This window comes from Denticeps clupeoides, chromosome 2, assembly GCF_900700375.1.
Source record: "Denticeps clupeoides chromosome 2, fDenClu1.1, whole genome shotgun sequence".
Taxonomy (NCBI): Eukaryota; Metazoa; Chordata; class Actinopteri; order Clupeiformes; family Denticipitidae; genus Denticeps; species Denticeps clupeoides.
In genome coordinates this window covers 36,701,352-36,720,870 of record NC_041708.1, presented here as the reverse complement: position 1 = coordinate 36,720,870, position 19,519 = coordinate 36,701,352, and the positions used below count along the sequence as shown (strand labels likewise).

General features: G+C 48.6%; 2 protein-coding genes across 3 annotated transcripts; one reads left to right on the top strand and one right to left on the bottom strand.

The window, feature by feature from the left end:
* Positions 1-4,837: 4,837 nt before the first annotated feature.
* Positions 4,838-13,993, bottom strand: prpf4bb (pre-mRNA processing factor 4Bb). Its single transcript, XM_028969564.1, has 15 exons — positions 13,858-13,993; positions 10,911-12,200; positions 10,634-10,792; positions 9,969-10,127; positions 9,808-9,889; positions 9,144-9,354; positions 8,984-9,057; positions 8,800-8,890; positions 8,107-8,254; positions 7,870-8,007; positions 7,530-7,683; positions 7,328-7,442; positions 6,408-6,559; positions 6,228-6,314; positions 4,838-6,129 (listed from the first exon to the last, which is right to left on the bottom strand). The coding sequence occupies exons 1-15, from the start codon at positions 13,902-13,904 to the stop codon at positions 5,926-5,928; spliced, it is 3,111 nt and encodes a 1,036-aa protein (XP_028825397.1). The 5' UTR covers positions 13,905-13,993; the 3' UTR covers positions 4,838-5,925.
* Positions 13,994-15,424: 1,431 nt separating this feature from the next.
* Positions 15,425-18,567, top strand: idi1 (isopentenyl-diphosphate delta isomerase 1). 2 transcript variants are annotated; one of them, XM_028969567.1, is made up of 5 exons: positions 15,431-15,811; positions 15,880-16,040; positions 16,119-16,211; positions 17,166-17,296; positions 18,067-18,567. In XM_028969567.1, exons 1-5 carry the CDS (start codon positions 15,672-15,674, stop codon positions 18,382-18,384), a joined length of 843 nt encoding a protein of 280 aa, XP_028825400.1. In that variant the 5' UTR covers positions 15,431-15,671; the 3' UTR covers positions 18,385-18,567. The 2 variants fall into 2 exon arrangements, with proteins under 2 accessions (XP_028825398.1, XP_028825400.1); XM_028969565.1 differs by having other exon boundaries at positions 15,425-15,811; positions 15,880-16,211.
* The last annotated feature ends 952 nt before the right edge of the window (positions 18,568-19,519 follow it).

Genomic DNA, 19,519 nt, shown 5'->3' with positions numbered 1-19,519 from the left:
AGAGTAACCAACAGGGGGCAGTATTTCGATTAGAAAATATTTAAACCACAGACCTATCTGTTACAGATGGAATAGTTGCCCCTGGTGGGTGTCACAAACAGGGAACGACAGTGGATGAGTGCAGTTTCGGGAAATTGAACTTGAATACGGACCTGAGGCACCAGACTCTCACCGGCCTCTAAATAGCAGCTGGACCTTGTTGCCATCTGCATCTGCAGGGCAGAAAACATAATCTCCTCCCCTTTCAAATGTCCAACACGTCACTGAATATGTTCACCATCCCAGTATCAGTACTTCTCGACAGAATTTGGCCCCGCCTTTCCCACTAGCCCTACAAAGCCCATCCACACATCTTCCCCGTGCTGCGTGCAGTCGACCTCCATGGCGGAGAGGCGTGATTTAATAAGCATGGATCTGCCATGAAATGAGAGGCGCTGAGAGCTCCATCCAGACAGTGGCAGGATGTAGGGATGAAGGGAATGGGGGAGAGATGGGAAGGAGTGAAAACAGAAAAGCCCATCCAAAATCCTGTCCATTCAAGTTCATTCGGAATGTTTCATTCTCGCCAACCGTGAATGAACTTTGACCTGTGAACATCAGAATCAGAATATCTTTATTGTCATCGTACCAAGTACAACCAAATTAGGCGCGGTCCCTAGCTAAAAAGGAGACAAATGTAATACACAATCTGAAACAACATTTAAATTAAAGGGTGAGGTAGACACTTTATTGGACATGAGAAACCGTATCTCCTCCCTCAGAGGACGTGTCTAATTATTATTCCAGACACCCAGAAAACGAAGTTTAATGATGTTTTTATGAATAAAGTTTAAAAGGGGCGGAGCCTGTAGGCTTGATTGACAGCCCTCACACACCCTCGCGCTGGTGTAGCGCAGCATCCATCTCCTCCCTTTCTCCTCCATTTCCCTCCGTTCTCTGCACTCCTTATACCCCTTTTACACAAACGTGACCACGCCCACCATGTGAAGCGCTGGTTAAAACTTCCGACTTTAAGCATTTCATTCAGTTTCCTGGTCGGAAGCCTGTTCAGACAGTTCCGGAAAGCTGAGGCATCGTAATGTTCATTTCCATTACTGTCATACTACCGAACTTGTGGGATGCACAGTCTAAATCGTGTGTGGGTTTTACTCCGATATGTGATGAATAATGTACATTAAAAAGACATTTCCAGCATTTACCAGACGCCCTCATCCAGAGCGACTTACAATCAGTAGTTACAGGGACAGTCCCCCCCTGGAGACACTCAGGGTTAAGTGTCCTGCTCAGGGACACGATGGTAGTAAGTGGGGTCTGAACCTGGGTCTTCTGGTTCATAGGCGAGTGTGTTACCCGCTAGGCTACTACCACCCCTAGAGGGTGAAACTGTAAATCCGCTGTGGCCTGCGGCCTGCTCCCAGTACGCTCCTGCGCAGGAGGGAATGCCGAGTGTCTGCAGTGCAGGAAAGACGCAGGAATGCGCGGTAGAATTTTTTTTTTTAAAAGCCGCACTCGTGCCACGTAGAGCACCGTCTGCAGGATCGTCCACTCACGCGCTCGTGCAAGGAAAGACATTTTCACACTCGGGTTGCGTGTGTTTCACGTTGAAACTAGCAAGTGGAAGGTGACGGCTTCCCACGAACCATGTCCAAAAACGGAAATAAAACCTGGACAGGACGCTCCGCCAGACAGCTGTTACCATGTCACCTGGACCGGAGTCGTGGAGTGCATGTAAAATGGCGCGTTTGGAGAAGACACGCTGTACATCTGTATTACTAGAATTAAAAACCGCAGCTGTTGTTCTGCTGTTGTCTGCATCCTCGCGGTGAAGATAATTGCAGTAAAATTATAAGTCTGGACATCCACAAGGTCTCCCCGTCTGGACGTATGCGACATATTTCCTCGGGGTCCTGTTCTTTCAGGTCAGTCCCTGCCACGGGCCCCCTTCAAACGAGCCGGCTTCCAGACCACAAGCTCGCGGCCAGATCACGTGCCTCGAACCACTGAGAAGATCCAGAGCCTGAACCCTCCACACTGGAGCTGTAATCGGTCCTGCTGCTCCTCGGCTTGAAATCCCTGCCCGGTGACCGGTGACCGGTGACAGGTGACAGGTGACGCGGCCATGTGTGCTCTCGCCCTGATTCACCACGTCTAGGGGGTGGTAGTAGCCTGGTGGGTAACACACTCGCCTATGAACCAGGAGACCCAGGTTCTAATCCCACTTACTACCACTTAACCCAGAGTGTCACAGATTCTCATCCCGAGCGCTTCCGAAGTCGGGCCTTGTCCAGAAATCTATCGACTCTCCCATGAAACCATTAGACTTGTCGGACGGATCGAAGCATTAAACATGAAGACGGCCATAAACGACGTGCCAGTTCCGAGCGCGCACTGTAGGAGCCATTTCACGCGAGCACTTAAACGTCGCCAGGAACAAGCGTCACGAAGGCGGCCGAGACGGACAAGCTTCCATCACTCGAGCTCGGTCACTTTTATGACCCTATCAAAGCAGACGTCCGGCGCGTGTTTAAGACAGAGGCCCTTAAATCAGGCTGCGGCTCCGATGCTCTTCCGCTGGTCGGAGTCCGGTGGTCACCCCAGTCTGCAACACTGGAGCAATTTGTCTCAACTTTTGAGGAGATGTTTTTAAGGGGCTATTCAGGATGTTGGACATGGGGGGAGTTCACCCATCAGACCGATGATATTTTATGGGCGGTAGTAGCCTAGCGGGTAACACACTCGGCTATGAACCAGAAGAAACAGGTTTAAACCCCACTTACTACCATCGAGTCCCTGAGCAAGGCACTTAACCCTGAGTGTCCCCAGGGGGGGGGTTGTCCCTGTAAATACTGATTGTAAGTCACTCTGGATAAGGGCGTGGTCCTGGGGGATCACTTTCCACCATCAGAATATAGACAGTTGTTCGTCTATAATCACCAGTCACGCTGCAATGCATGATGGTCTACAGACTATTGCTAACGTATAGCGGATGAGACCGTCTTACGTCACGGCAACCGCTGAAATCGGCGTGTCCTTCCGTCCATCCATACGTTTGCTTTGATGATTTCAGGAAACAGAAGGCAGTGAGGGGTGTACAAGGGATGCCATAATTCTCAATAATTCTTCCCAATAATGGGCCAGTGATGCCCCCTAGCCATGTCCTGGACTCTTGGACACTCTTGGACACTTGATTATTTCCTCACTCCTCCACCCGCTGAGAAGCCCAGCATCTCCAGCGGCAGACGCGGTGACATGCGAACATCTGTATGGGCATCCTGGGGGGGCCTGGAGGGTCTCACGCTGGGTTACCGTCACAGAGGACTTGGTCCTGTCAGACGTACTGGGTACTCAAGTGCTGAGTTGGGGACGGCGGGATGCCTGGGTGACCCGGGGTGACGTATGCTGCGTCGCCAGGCCACTGCAAATGGAATTGAGCTTTAACCCATCGTGTCCTGCTCATGGTCAGCAGCGGCGAACTGGACGGAACTGGACGCCTCGCTGAGTTATGATGCTGGTCACGATATCTGACCCTTACAGCAGACTGTTGTGGATATATATTCCAATCCCTGTCTCTCTGTCTACCCAATTCTTATTATCTTTTATTTACAGAGCAGTGCAGCCTGGATGCCTTTTAATTACACTGCGTCCTAAGTCAAAGGTGAGGGACGGAGCTCGAACGGCATACCAAATACGCATTAGCTGATCACATACATGGTGTTTATCAGACGCGCTTCTCCAGAGCCACTTACAGTCAGTAGTTCAATGGCATGTGTGACTTTTTTTTTAAAATAAATGACACTGGCCCTTTAACTGGAGGCTTTAGTGTCTCAGATCACGAGTGCCACTTCTACACCGACGTGCACTTTTCATGGCCGCAGAACCCATCGAGACAGCACCTCGGGGGATAAAGCGGAAGTGCCGAGCAGGGGCATAAATTCCCACGAAGCGGGCGGGATGCTCCGAGCGGCTCGGAATTCCTGTGGGCCTGTGGTTGGCGTGGTGCCGCCGTGGCGCTCTGCATACTAAGCAGGCCTTGCTGTGTGCCTTACAATCCCACTCTGTAGCCGCCGGCTCCGCCCACTTCTGAGTTTTACTGCCTAAACTGGATCAAGATCATCAGTTTTCCTATCTCATTAATAATTTAGGCTTTATGACAGAATACTGGCCTTTCAAGAGGGACAAATATGGACCCATTTCTTTCTTAATAGCTGTTTAAAAATATATACATTTACTGTACACTTCTACTGTGATGGTCATGGAGACTAAGGTATGAAGATTGTTAGGCAATTTAATTAAATAAATATTTTTGTGAGGTATGTTTGATGAATCTGGTTCTTCTGGGTCGTTTCTTTTTACCTTCATGGCTGCTTTGTTCACTTATTTTCCGTCATCAAAAGTGTCACTTCCTGAGATGCTCATTAACATGATCAGTCCAAACTTAAAATGGAACACGGCAGACATACCCACGCCATTTTTCTATAGCTATACTTTCAAAAATGTTTGGACATGATCTACAACCAGTGTTGACACATCTACAAACTGGTTTGAGTGAAGACTTTTTTTTTTTTTTTTTTTATATTTACGGGCATGACATCATAAAACCACATCATCGCTGCACCTATTGCTGACGCATGGAAGTGTGAGAGGGGGGCGGAGCTGAGGTTATGGCCCTAAAACTATGCATAACTTGGTTATTCTGAGGGAACTGAAATTGAGCGCCGAGACGCCCCCTGGTGGAAATGCTGTAAAATGTTGAATTTGTGAGGGCCTGATGCGGATTTTCAGGCAGTTTAGCTAAAAAAAAAAAAAAAAAGAAGAAGCCATTCTTGAACGAGAGAGCAGCAGTCAAAGATATGAAACATTTTATTAATAAAAGTCATGGTACACGCAAGGTGTTCTCAATTCCTTCACAACCCAATCACTGAGTTTCAATGGAAGCAAAACAAAAGCTGCATTCTTTCATAAGAAACGAACATCGATGTGTCACATGACTGGTGAGGGATGGCTGGAATATATACAACATGGAACGCCGGTGACGCTGGGGGGCTGGGGCGAATATTGAAGCACGAAGCTGGAGGGGGAGGCACTTTTAAAACCAATGCCCGCGGTTTGGGGGTTGGGACGGCCGCCCGCCCGGGAGAGCGGCTCCGGAATCAGTCAGCGTTCGGCCAGAAAATATTGAACGTCACCAACCAGCTTCCGAGCTGGCACAGCACCGTTATTTTCACAGGGATCTGGAATAACGTTTTTTCCGAGGAAGTACTGGCAGGACGTCTGGAGAGGTTTTCTTTAAAACTCTGATTATGGTGAGGGGGGAACTTTCCAAGGTGGTCACATGACACCGAGCATAACGGCACGCAGGACGAACTTCAGTGCTTTAAAAAAGGTACCATTAGCATCGCCCCGGCACGGACACAAGCCAACGGTGACATTTCGAACTTTGGATTCCTCAGTGCCAATGCAGTCTCGAGGCCAATAATTCAAACACAAGAAAAATTTAATTGCTCCCGAATTAACCAATGAATTCATGTCTATTTGGACCTCCATATTTACAATAAAAATCAAAAACATAAGGGGGGGGGGGGGGGGGGGCTTAAAAAAGGAAACAAAGAGTGGGCGTGGCTTCAATCTGGCAAATTTACTGGGTTGGCCAAGCTCTGAAAGAGGTGCGGCGCGACGCACTTCACAAATCGGTATCGCTATTCTACACTGAGTGAAATATGCAGACTAGGAGGAGGAAAAAAAAAAAAAAAAAAAAACGTAAATGCATCTGAACACAACATTCAAATACATGAAAAGTTTTACACCAGCGAAACTCTACACACCCCAACTCTCATTCAGGCCTGTTTCGACGAGGGCTGGAGGACTTTACAGGTTTCTGACAATCCCAAAATTCCCCAGAGTTCTGCTGGTTCCAGCGGTCGAGGATCAGATCTTCTCTTGGATGAAGGGGTGCTGAAGGGCCTGGTTGATGCTGATCCGTTTGGCCGGGTCCAGCATGAGCGTCCCGTCCAGAAGCTCTTTGAGCAGGATCACCTTCTTCCTCTGATCCTCCGGTAACCTCTGGCCTCCAATCAGGTCTGACAGCAGGTCCTTCGTGGGGTTGATGGTGCTCATGACGGTCACCTTCTCCTGTGTGTTTGAGGAACAAATCCACTAATTTTCACACTGTTCACAGGTTAAAACAGACAGAAGGGAAAAAAAAAAAAAAAAAAAAAAAAAAGTCTCACCCTTTCGGTCACTTTGTCCACCTCAATGTACAAGAAGTTCAGGTTCTGGTCAAAGTGTTGGTCCTTGAACAAGCCCTTCCGAATCATCTACAGCCAAAAACAACCCACGTCAGACCTCGCGACTAAAGGCCCCACATGAAATGACGAGGAATGAAAACATTGATATCCAGTGGTGGGCACCTTGTTGGGCATTTTGCCTTTGAGGTCCATGGCCAGTTTGATCATGTGGTTGTTGGACGACCCTGGGAAGAGAATCCTGCCGGTGTAGAGCTCGTACAGGGTGCAGCCCACTGACCACATGTCAATCGCATAGTCGTACGGCTTCCCGATGACTGCGAGGACACAGAACACACAGGGTTGTCAGATTTTAACGGATATCGTGAGTGGGCGGGGTGTATGACGTCCAAAAATCCCGGGCAACTGTGAAAACCCGGCACATGCTTCAGGCTACTGTTGGGTTTCTGTCCTGGCACATCAATATATACTGTGACCTTCCTAAAATATTGCCAAAACTGACTTATTTTTGTTGTCTAAATCATCTTTTCATGATGCTGGCAACCTGTGTTAAAATCGCCTAAATTAAAAACCACAAGCCTGTGTGACTTTAGCAGTAAATGAAAGTGTTTTAGTGTTTCTACATGATTTATTTCTAAACCATTTCTACATGATTTATTAAATTCAGTTTGTTGGACTGCTTTAATAGTAGTAGTAATAATAAAATACACTTAAACACACTTATTATATTTAAGCCTCCACATTTTATTGCTCTTAGAAAGCATTCTGAGTGATCCTTTTATGTTTCTTTTGTAATTGAGTAATAAATAAAATAAATAAATAAAAAACAATAAACATCTAATATGTGAAGTTTTTCATTCAAATATGTAAATTAGAATGTATAAATTGCTGCATTAGTCAATTATTGTGTATATTTTGCCCTGCCCTAGTCAAGATTTTCCAGATATCAATCTTGAAAATAATATAGAAATTATTCTTACGCAGCATTGATTATTCTTAACTTGCAGTACTAGTCAATTAATGTGGAAATACACCAATACACCAAAATGGTACCCTAATGAAAAATATTCGGGACAAAAACTTACTGATCTCTGGCGCCCTGTAGAATCTGCTGACCAGGTAGGGCGTGATGTCACCGTCTGCAATGTGAGACGCTGAGCCAAAGTCACACAGCTTGAGGATCGTCTTTGACTCGTTTACCTTCAAAGAGACAAGAAAGGAGCGGTTAAGAAACATTTTACATCAGACTGCCAAACACCTTCAACTCTTTTGGAAAGGCCGACTGACCAGTATGTTGTCAGGTTTGATGTCTGCATGCAGGATGTTGCAGCGTTTGAGCAGTTTGAGGGCCAGAAAGAGCTGCTGGCTGTAGGACCGCACAGCTTTAATGTGCAACCCCACATCCTTGCCATATTTCTTCAGCACCTCACGCAAGTTCATACTGATAGAGAGAGAAATAAAAAGACAGAAATTATTCATTTAGTTTGCAACAACCTTTCAAATGACCGTGTTATACCATGATGTAAAGTGATATTTAAAACAACACGGTGTCCAACAACGGAACCCTGTGGAACCCCTAAACTATACATGAGCGCTAATCTGACAAATTATATTAGTCTTGCTTTACCTGAGAGGCTCAAACACCAGACACAAGTGCTGTTTGTGGTAGAAGTGTCTGAAGAGTCGCAGACAGTGGAATTTATCATCAGGATCGGCGTCATTCAGCTTCTTGAGAAATTCCAGCTCCTTCAGTCCAGTTTTCTGCCTGTGAAAAGCAGAGATCTGCGTTCTCAGTACTGCACCGTGCGTCTGTAATTCACCACACCGGCAGAAGTGGCGATTTCTGCTCATCCGAGCGACTCACATGAGCTCATTGTTGCGGATGATCTTGACTGCCACCTCCTGGCCGGCACGTGCCATGTCCCTGGCACGGACCACGTTGCTGAAGACACCCTGACCAGTGTAGCCGTATACGTCATACCGTTTATCCAGCATCTCGCCAATGTTCACGCCTGCAGCACAGAGATGAACATTAAGAATGTCACTCTTCAGAAAGAACCAATCACGTCTCATCTCTTCTTCATCGGTCACAAACTCCAGACACTTTGGGCGTTGATTTTTCATGATATGCCTAAAGCTTTAATCCAAAATGTTAAGGTAGATCCTCTTATAGCAATTTTTGGAGCAATACGGTCAGAGTCAACCAGACAGAGATGCAAGTCATCTCCCTCTGTACTCAGCTGGGTCGGAAGTTGCTGTCGCAATACTGGAGGTCTGAGAAAGCGCCATCACTAGAAATAAAAAAAGTTTTACATTTGGACGACAAAAAAAAAACAAAAAAAAAACTGCAGTTCGTCTAGAAAGGGAATTTGGGAGCCCCTCCTTTAAGGAGTGAGGTGATATCTGACATTTTCATTTCCTTTACGCTAATCACATCTCTATTATATATGTTTTTTTTTGTGGACTTTAATTGCTCAAATTGTTATTCCATTAGTCTCTTCTTGCCTTCCTCTGCCAACGTCTGGTTTTTGTAAGATAAGATAGTCCCACCACTTACGATAATATCCTTCAGCGTCTGTCCAGTTATCCCTGAGACTGGGGTTCTCTTTAAAGTCCTTCCCGATGCCTGCTGCTCGTAGCCTGGCACTCTGAGGAGCGTAGAGAGACACATGAAGTCGGAGTCGTCTCTGGACGTTAAGAATGTAGAAATATATTTATTTAGTAGACGCTTCTTCACTCACGTCAAAGTCAGCATTAAACATGTCATCCGATTCTGTAAACATATCCGGAGCCGAGGGCTTCTTTGGATTGGACGCTGAAGTGCACAGAACAAGAGAAAAGGGGCCGTTAGAGGAAACGTCCGCGTTGGGCTAACGGAGGCCCGTCTCTGTTGCAACTCACCCTCCTTCTCCTGGGCTATGAGGTTGTGCTTGGCTTTGATGCTAGCCTCGAATGTGTTGACGTTCTCGCGCTCGTACTCCTTCACGTCGGCGGCCACGCGCTCCAGGATGTCGTCGGGCGATGGGGAGCGGCTGCGAGTGCTGCTCTGAGGGCTGCTGGGCTCAGACGCCATCGAACCCATGTTGCTGTCCTCATTCACCGCTTTGTATTTCTACAAAGACAGCGCCGCAAAAAGTAATAATAATAAGTATATCTCAAAATATTTCATATCCATATCAAAGACAAGTGGAGGTGAAGAAAGCGATTAAGCCTTCAAACTGAACAAATAATTGTTGCTGTTAGCAGGAAGACGCCATTTCACACACACGCTTACCAGCAGCCTCAGAGTCTGCAGATCTAGGGGTCAAGATACAGACCTACAGCTCCATCTCTGCTGATGGAACGCTCTGTTCACACAACGGCCCTGACATTAGTCTACCAAGACTTTCCCCAAGGTCAACAAATTAATACGTATATTGTCCTTATGTCACCTTTATCGTCTAACCGATCCAGTCTGGTCTTGACAACTAGAGGAAAAAAGGTCCTACTAGGTCAAAGCACAAGTAATTAAGAGCAGAGATGATGAGTGAAGTTCACGTCTGGCAGAACGAGAAAGTCGGGCTACCTGGACAATGGCCAGACGCTGCTGCCGTCTCTGCTCAATCAGTGCTTCTTCATCCTCTTCCTCAGCATCAAAGTCCTCCATCCTGAACGGAAAAATTTTATTTATTTATTTATTTAAAGCAAATAAATACCTGATTGGGTGGCGTTGGCACGACAACTCACACTTCCTCTGAGGAAGACTCCTGGTCAGCCTTCATGCCCTCAGACAGGCTGCCCTTGAACTTGTCTTCGTCCCTGCTCCTCCGCCGCCTCCTCTCGCGCTCCCTGGACATGGAATGTCGGGAAAGTCGCATACGACCAAAGCGGTCCCTCTCGCCTGATCTGGAAAACCCGGAAATCGGCACAAATGGGTAAAACAGACAAGAAAGCATCAAAAATATAGAGTGAAATAAAGTTAGAAAACGGAATTATTAATATGGACTATTGATGAATAAAGCATGAGACTAAACTGAAGAAAAGTATGTTAATTTCAGAACTATTTTCAGGGTTCTTACACTTATGACTTTTTAATTAAAGACAAATTTTTGTTCAAATGCGGAGGAAAAAAAAAAAAAAAAAAAAGTCAAAATTACATGACTGAAGCTGAGAAAGTTATGAAATATGGAAGCAATGCTCGACTTTTCCACAACTTCATATCTTTATGTTGTATTCCAAAACTTTCCAGCTCCAAGACATTTCCAGGTTCTTAATGACGGTAGGAACCCTGTAGTTTGTATTTATTTATTTTTCCATTCTTTGCATCCATCATATATATATTTTGATTTGTGATGATTCTTCAAAAATGACTTTCACAGTGCTAACACGATCCCTCTAATGCTTCGTCTCACCTGCGTCTCAGTGGCGACCTGCTCCGCCTCCGGGGGGACAACCGAGACTGTCGCCGTGGCGACAGGGACCTCCTCCTCAGAGGCGAGCGGCTCACTCTCCGCCGGACGGGGCTGGTGTCACGCGACCGCTCTCTGCCGGCGTCCGCGCGGCTACGTTTCCTGTGTGGAGCGGGAGATCGGGTGAACACTGGTGAGACCTCCAGATACCAACGATAAAAAAAAGCCCGTTACTGTCATACGCCGGCACAGAGTTTAAAATAAAAACGATTAAAATTACCGGACAGGCGAGCTGTCCCTCCTCCGTAAATCAGGCGATCGACTGCGGATCCTCCTGGCCGGGGACCGCGCCCTGGGAGGCGACTGGCTCCGCTTCGATGCCCTGTCGGTGGAGCTGGTTGGGGGCTGGTGCGAGTGGCGGTCCCTGTGGCGAGGGGAGGAACTGCGGCGACCTCGCGGGGGGCTCTGGCCTCGTCTGAGGTGCGGAGAGCGGTTCTCCTTTCCGGAAGAGGCGTCTTTGGACGGGGACTTGCCCGGCCTCTTGTCCCGGTCGCGCTCCATTTCGGAGCGGCCCGATCGGCCGTCTCGTGAGCGGGATCGGCGCTCCCGTGAGCGACTCCTGCGGCCCCTGGATGCCGAGCGTCTGCTGGTTTCTGTCTGGTTGCGTCTCTCGTCAGACGGTCGAGGTGACGGGCGTTTCTCCACGCGGCCCTTCGCCTCGATTTTACGCTCAACCGGAGACTTTTTCCTGCCACCCGGAGACGGGGACTTCCTGGTTTGGTCCTTGGATCGATCTCGGCTCCTAGAACGCTTCCTCTCTCTAGACCTGCTGCGTTCCTTCGTCCGCTCTTTGACTGCTTCAGGGCCGCCGCCGCTTTTGGCCGTAGTCGATGTTCTATCGGACTTGGCTTCTCGCCCCGGCCTCTCTCTGGACCGGCTACGACTGCGCCGCTTCGCGCCCGACTTGCCGGCGTCGGCCGAGTCCCTCCTGGCCTTGCCAGGCCGGGCGCCCTGGTCCTTGGGCGAGCGGGCTCTGCCCGCGCCGCTCCTGTGCCGCTGCTCCCCGTTCCGCGCCCGGGCCTGGCCGTCCGCGTCCTCCTCGGAGCCCGAGTTGTACCCCTGCAGGATCAGGCCCATTCCCGACTGCACCTTGCCCTCCATCAGCTGGCTGTCCAGCTCCGCCTTGATCAGGGCCCGCTGCTTCTCCAGGTCCTCCAGCAGGGCGCGGTCGTCCAGGCCTGAGTTCCCCAGGGAGGGGGACTCCTCCACCTTGTCCAGGCCCTTGGACGCGGGTGAGGGGGCGCCCTTGCGCCGGTGCTTCTTGTGTTTGTGCCGGTGCTTGCGCTTCTTCTCCTCCTCGGAGGCGTGCTTGTGCTTTTTGTGCTTGCTGCGGTGCTTGTGTTTCTTCTTCTTGTGTTTGCCACCGCTGCTGCCGTGGTGCCGGGGAACCTGCGCCGGTTTCTCTCCGTTCAGCTCGGCAGCCTCTTCCTCCTCCTCTTCCTCCTCCTCAGACATTTCCTCATTCTCATCCTCATTCCCACTCTTGCCGGGACTTTCCAAGTCCTCTTTCCTGCAAAAGCAAAGTTCCAAAACCATGAACATTTTTTCCCAAAAATGTTACTTCTACATAATATGAGAGAATTTAACTTTAATTGCGGAGGTTCTTCTATCTTTTTTAAATTATTGTTCCACTGTGGTGGAAATACCACAATTAGAATAAAACACATACAACAGGGATGACACACTTTTTTTCAAAAGAATTTCCAGGACTTTTCACTTACTCTACAGCAAATTTCCTTGACTAATGCAAATGTGGAAAAAATAAAATAATAAAGTGTTTGTTCCCCCAAATTGGCGGAAACCAGAGTAAAATTGCCCCAATCATGTTCGGTCACAGATCATCAGCTGCAACTGACTTTTAAAAGAAAGTTCTGGAACATGGACGGAATGTGCGCAGCTCCGCGTGATGTGGTTCACTGCGTAAAGCCAGCAAAGAAACTACATTTACAGCATTTACCAGACGCCATTAACCAGAGGGTCTTACATCAGTAGTTACTGGGACAGTCCCCCCCTGGAGACACTCAGGTTTTGCTCAGGGACACGATGGTAGCAAGTGGGATTTGAACCTGGGTCTTCTGGTCCATAGGCGAGTGTGTTACCCACCCATGGTACAGACCTGCACTGATTTTAAATGTCCATGGCTGTAGAAAAACGTCTTACAGGAACTACGTACTTCATTATACATTCACGTGTCAGTCAGATTTGAACAACTTTTCCAGAACTTTATACATTTATTTTAGATTCCAAAACTTCACAAGGGCCGGAAAACTCTTTTCAGGGTTTTTAATGAGCGTAGGAGCCCAGACGTGAGAAATCTGGAAACTCCTCTTCTTGGGACCACCTTTTTCCTCTGGCCATGCCTTCTACCCTCAGAGTGCCTGTTGCTATGGATACCACGTACAAACCCCCAAAACGACCCGAGAACCCCGTTTTATACCACGCGGCGGAAACGAGCCAGACAACTCGGGTCGTCGATCACAAGGCGCCGAATATTTCATTAAATCACGGAATAAAGCATCGTTTTTAAACAGTGCTACTTTAATACAAAAGTCACAATAGGGCACGGATAAAGGCAAAACAGAATAAAAAAAACTCTCTAATCTCTGTTTTAATTATGTGTGTTATCTTGTGTTAATTATGTGAGGTAATAATTCGCGCTTTTTAGCTTCCAAGGTAACTCCGGACGGACGGACTGGTATATGAATGTATGGATTAATGGACGGACAGGTATATGAATGTACGGACCGATGGACGGGGCAGCGGGAAGCTCCTGCCGGGTTTAACCGGCCAGGTCGCCCGCCCGCCACCTGACGTCGCGGATTGAATGCCGCTAGCGAGCTGCAGCCGTGCGCACAGTGCGATCGTATATGAAACAGTTATCGACGCGGAAAGGCGCCTCCGACGGAGTGGAACCAGTCCGTCGTTTCAGGGGTGAGACGCGAGGGGACGTTGCGGGCGGATTTGGAATAAAAACAAGAGCGTCGGATAAAACGCCGCCGTGCGGTGAGGTTAGCGGGCTAGCATGCTAGCCCCGTAGCTTGTCCGCCGGACGCCGCCATCTCCCCCGTCTGGCGCCCCCTGAACGCGCGCCGCGCACCGGTACTCCGCCTCGGAGGCGAGGCGCGGCTGGACCGCCGGCGAGCGGCGGCCGGGCCCCGAGTTCTTACCCGTTGTTCAGCCTCTCGCCCGGAATATCCATTTCGACCTCGGCCATTTTGTCCCGCTTGAGGGCCCTCTTCTCTCTTCTTCTACGGTCATAGTGCGCGAACGGACGCCGGAGGTTCGGACGGCGCGGCGCGCCCCCCCGCGGGCAGGAAGATGAAGTGGAACCGTGTTTTGCAGGGCCGTTGTGATGACTCGTGTAATCGATTCTGCGTGGATGCATTGCAGAACATAATCGATTCTAAAAAAATATATTTTGTTAAAATGTAGTGACTGTGGCTACTTGATCTACATAGATCAGGTTTCACACTGCGCAACGCATATTTTTGTGCAATCGATAGAATCAGCGCAGGCGAGTGTTTTTTTTTCGCCACTTCGAAACACACACACATGGAGGAAAATCTGGTCCTGCAGGGATCTGCAACACATCATTATCGCATATTTCTTTGCGCTGTGTCCTGTGGCGAGTGTGGTGTGTGTGGCGTTCAGTCTGAAAACAGATTTAGATTTTCTCCAGTGAGCAGAAAACTCTGGTAAGCATGCAGTGGTGGCCTAGTGGTTAAGGAAGCGGCCTGTAATCAGAAGGTTGCTGGTTCGAATCCCGATCTGCCAAGGTACCACTGAGGTGCCACTGAGCAAAGCACCGTCCCCACACACTGCTCCCTGGGCGCCTGTCATGGCTGCCCACTGCTCACTCAGGGTGATGGGTTAAATGCAGAGGACAAATTTCACTGTGTGCACTGTGTGATGTGCTGCTGTGTATCACGTGTGACAATCACTTCACTTTCACTCAGAGAAAGGAGGCCAGTCGAGAAGAAAGAGAATCTCACGCCGCTGCTGGGGTTTCCATCTCGCTCTCTATTTATTATGCTTACAGCACCTCAGTTCCGCCACGCCCGGGTAAATGGCGGTCACCGCTCGTACATGAGACAGGGACATTATACATACCAAACGTTACTGCTTTTATGTAATACAAATTGAAAAAATCAATCTGCTCGGTTCCTCTGATTGGTGGACTCGATCTGCGTCAGGACCGGTAACCGCGCTCACAGCATAGTGACGTGTGCATTTAAAGTAGAACTATCAGTATATAAGACTGTCACAAGGTGAGCGCAGACTGACAGTTTTTCTGCTCATTGTAGCAAATCAAAGCATCCAAACAAGTGAACGAGATGTCATGACAATGTGTGAAAATTTTGCCTTGCATCAATGTCGAGGCATTGATAATCGTAATCGAATCGTGAGACCAGTGAAGGTTCACACCTCTAGTGTTTTACCCTGAACAATATTAATACAACATATACTATGTACTATTGATTATCAAAAGACAACATAAGAATCGGAATTTCAGACTGCACTTCAGACAAGCTTTTTCTCGTGTGTCGCATAGCAGAATTAATAAAATACTATTATACCCTTAACTTATTTTTAAGTGAATTCTATGATCTCGTCACCACAATCGACAAACACTGAATGAGTTGCGGGATCGTTTTGATGCCACCCCGTTGTGCACGATGGTACGTTCCTCTCCAGGTCAGATGACCTTTCAACAAGCCAATCAGCAGCTATAACGTCACCGTTGGGCGGAACTAAAACGACGACGGCGGGTTCCGCGGCGTGTGGCGTACGCGACCGGGAACGGACCCTCGTGTTAGCGCCTCCTGCTCGGTACCGCGGCGCCCGTTGAGTAGACGGGACCTTTCTGCTCGGACGTCGGGATCTACGCCGGGCTGCGGCAGGAGAGTTCGCGGCGAGCGGTGGCGCGGTGGCGTGTTCGGACGCGCTCGGCCTCTGATTGGCGAACGCTTTCGGCACGGCCATGGCGCGCCGGCTGTGGGCGGGGATATGGGCGGGGCTTAGGAGGGCGTCCGCCGCGGGATCCCCGTTATTAGAATCCCGCGGACGCGCACTCTGCGTCGGCCAGACGCGGCGAACTCGTCTCGGAGCGGGGCTGTGTAGGTAAGCGAACCCGGTGCCGAGCTTACGCCGTCGCGGGTCACGGCGCGACCTTCTCCTGTCGCCCGCAGCGCGTCCTCCAGCTCCATCATGCCGGAAATAAACACGGACGGCCTGGACGAGAAGCAGGTCCAGCTCCTGGCGGAGATGTGCATCCTGGTCGACGACGACGACCGCAGGACGGGGGCCGACAGCAAGAAGAACTGCCACCTGAACGCCAACATCGAGCGAGGTAACGGGGGTGAAGGGTCGGGCGGCGCCGCCGCGGGTCCTCCGTCCCTCCATCGTGTCCTGTTGTCCCCACATGCAGGGATGCTGCACCGCGCGTTCAGCGTCTTCCTGTTCGACAGCGAGGAGAAGCTGCTGCTGCAGCAGCGCTCAGACGCCAAGATCACCTTCCCAGGTCGGTGGGTCTGCAGGATGGTCCGGGGCCGGTCACTTTTCTATACACACTTATTTACAACTCCGGCCGTTTTATTTATACTCTTATTTACAGTTATTTACAATCCAGGTGTTTTATATTTACACTTATTTACATTAACAGCATTTCAGACGCCCTTATTCAGAGCGACCTACAGAGGGTGGTAGTAGCCTAGCCTATGAACCAGAAGTCCCAGGTTCAAGTCCCACTTACTACCATTGTGTTCCTGAGCAAGACACTTAACCCTGAGTGTCTCCAGGGGGGGGGGGACCGTCCCTATAACTACTCATTGTAAGTCGCTCTGGATAAGGGCGTCTGATTAATGCTGTAAATGAACCTGGCTCTTCAGGTTCATAGGCGAGTGTGTTACCCACTAGGCTACTACCACACTTCCAATTGTTATTTACATCTTTTTACATTTACGGCATTTGGCAGAGGCCTTTATTACTTCATTATCGATGAAGTAATCAGCTCCAGTGGATGGAGTGTAGCAGTGGGGCGGTTTTGGGAAGGTGCTGCTGCATTCTGTATTAATCGTAGAGGCCGGATGGCACTCAGAGGTAGACCTGCTAGAAGGGAGTCACAGTAATCCAGTCGTGGGATTTAATCTCACTAATTCTCAAACGGCCTTATCCAGAGCGCCTTACGATCAGCAGTTACAGGGACAGTGCCCACCTGGACACACTCAGGGAGTCTTGCTCAGGGACACTATGGTAGTAAGTGGGGTTTGAACCTGGGTCTTCTGGTTCACAGGCGAGTGTGTTACACACTAGGCTACTATCTTTAAAAATGTATTTATGCATCATGTGAGGCCAACATGTGATAAATCCAAAATTAAATCATTATTTCAATGAAAAACTCCACCTTGATGTTGAAATGCAAGTCGTGCTGCTCGCTGCGACGTCTGCTAACGTTTGGCTTTTCTGGTGGAAAAAGGCTGTTTCACGAACACCTGTTGCAGCCACCCCCTGCACACACCTACAGAGCTGGAGGAGCCGGACGCCATCGGGGTGCGGCGAGCCGCACAGAGGCGGCTGCAGGCCGAACTGGGCATCCCCATGGACCAGGTACGTAAAATCAGCGAGGAAGACACGAAACTTTTTTTATTTATTTATTTGGTCATTACTGGCAATGTTATATTATTAAGACGATTATGATTGGCTGATGTTAGAACTAGATCACTACTGTGTGTGCTTTTCTCTGGAATAGTGATAGGCGACAATTAGGGCTGAAACGGTTATTCGAATAATTATTCGAGGAAAATTCTTTGCCTCGAGGCTTAGTTTAATTGGTCACCAAAGTCCATCTATTATCGTATCGTTCCCGCGGAGTTACGCATCATGAATGTTTATTCACGTTATCTTTGTGAGGAATAACAGCCAATTGCTTGCTCATTTTAAGAGAATTTTCATGTTGCATAACACACTATTGATAGAGTTGATTTATCCAAATACTCGATTAATCGATGAAAAAATCCACAGAATACTCGATTCCAAAAATATTCGATTGTTGCAGCCCTAGTAACAATCTTCCAGGCAGGAGAACAAAAATTATAATCCCACAAAATCACGCACCAACATGGAATATTCAGTAGCTCCAGATGTCAGAATTCCCTGGCTTGGGCCTGTGTCTCAGACTTTGGTAGATGTAAGGATTCTCCGGCTTGGAAAGGACGAGCACTGTGGTTTATAGGTTTCTGTGAGGGCGATAAGAAATCACGTTCACAAAGTCAGACGATCGCTGCCCTACAATATCTGTGACCAATATCTGTGACCAATCCGCCTCAACCGTGGCCTGCCAAATGCCGTAAATGTTTGCTCTCCTTCTGATTTGTAAGGTTCCGCCGGAGGAGATGACCTACCTCACCCGCATCCACTACAAGGCCCAGTCAGACGGGGTGTGGGGCGAGCACGAGATCGACTACATCCTGTTCATGCAGAAGGACGTGGAGCTGCACCCCGACCCCAACGAGATAAAGAGCCACCGCTACGTCTCCAAGGAGGAGCTGAAGGACATGCTGGAGGACGCCAAGAGGACGGGGCTGGAGCTCACGCCCTGGTTCCGCCTCATCGCGGACACGTTCCTCTTCAAGTGGTGGGACAACCTACACAACCTCAAGCAGTTCATGGACCACGACCAGGTCCACCGCATGTGAGCGCCTGCCGAGGAATTCTAGAGACGTTCCAGCTAGGACACCAATGTACGCTGAAGTGCCAGTTATCCACTGGAGGACTGAGTCGGCCGATGCTGATCAGATGTATAGTGCACAGTGGCGTAACGTTAATAACCGGCTAAATTAGCTTCTGTTTTACTTGCCTAATAAAAGTTTCTACATGGTGTTGGGTTCCATGTCTCATAATGGGTTCCATTTAAGTGGAGAATGAATGAAAACATCTGCCATGTTCAGCCTTTTCATCCGGTCATTCGCCTAAACACACGGTAACTGGGGATTCTGAAATGGCAACATCTAAAAATGTCCAAAATCCTGGTTTCAGCTCTGGACGCAGAGTGTTTGTTCAGAAAAATGCATCCACGTCGCTCTTCAGTAAAATAATATTGACGCTGTCAGGCCGCTGCTGCATGTCTGTGCCAGATTTACCGCATATATTTATATAAAAAAAAAAAAAAAGAATTTGAATGACTGACATTCATGACAGCTGACCATGTCTTTAGTTTGTATACTGTGACCCTGATGTCAACGTCCATGGGTCTCACCCCTCGGTAGTAGATTGCGCCATCGATTAAATCTCATAAAAAAAAAAAAATTAGTCTATGCCATTGACCGGAGTCTCCACAGGAGGGACAGTCCGGGGTGTGGTCAATTATTTTCTGTTACTGCTCCCGTTAGCAGTAAGTTTGGACACACCTTTCTTCTTTCTGACAATTTACATTAGTAGATTCTCACTGAAGGCATCAAAACTATGAATGAACACATGTGGAGTTCTGTACTTAACAAAAAAAGGTGAAATAAGTGAAAACATGTTTTATATTCTAGTTTCTTTGCTCTGATTACTGCTTTGCACACTCTTGGCATTCTCTCGATGAGCTTCAAGAGGTCGTCACCTGAAATGCTTCTCCAACAGTCTTGAAGGAGTTCCCAGAGGTGTTTAGCACTTGTTGGTCCAGCTCACCCCAAACCATCTGGATTGGGTTCAGGTCCGGTGACTGTGGAGGCCAGATCTCCACTTTTTGTTAAATACATAACTCCACATGTGTTCATTCATAGTTTTGATGCCTTCAGTGAGAATGTCTGAAAGTTGAGTCATGGCAACTGGACTTTCTTTCTTTAG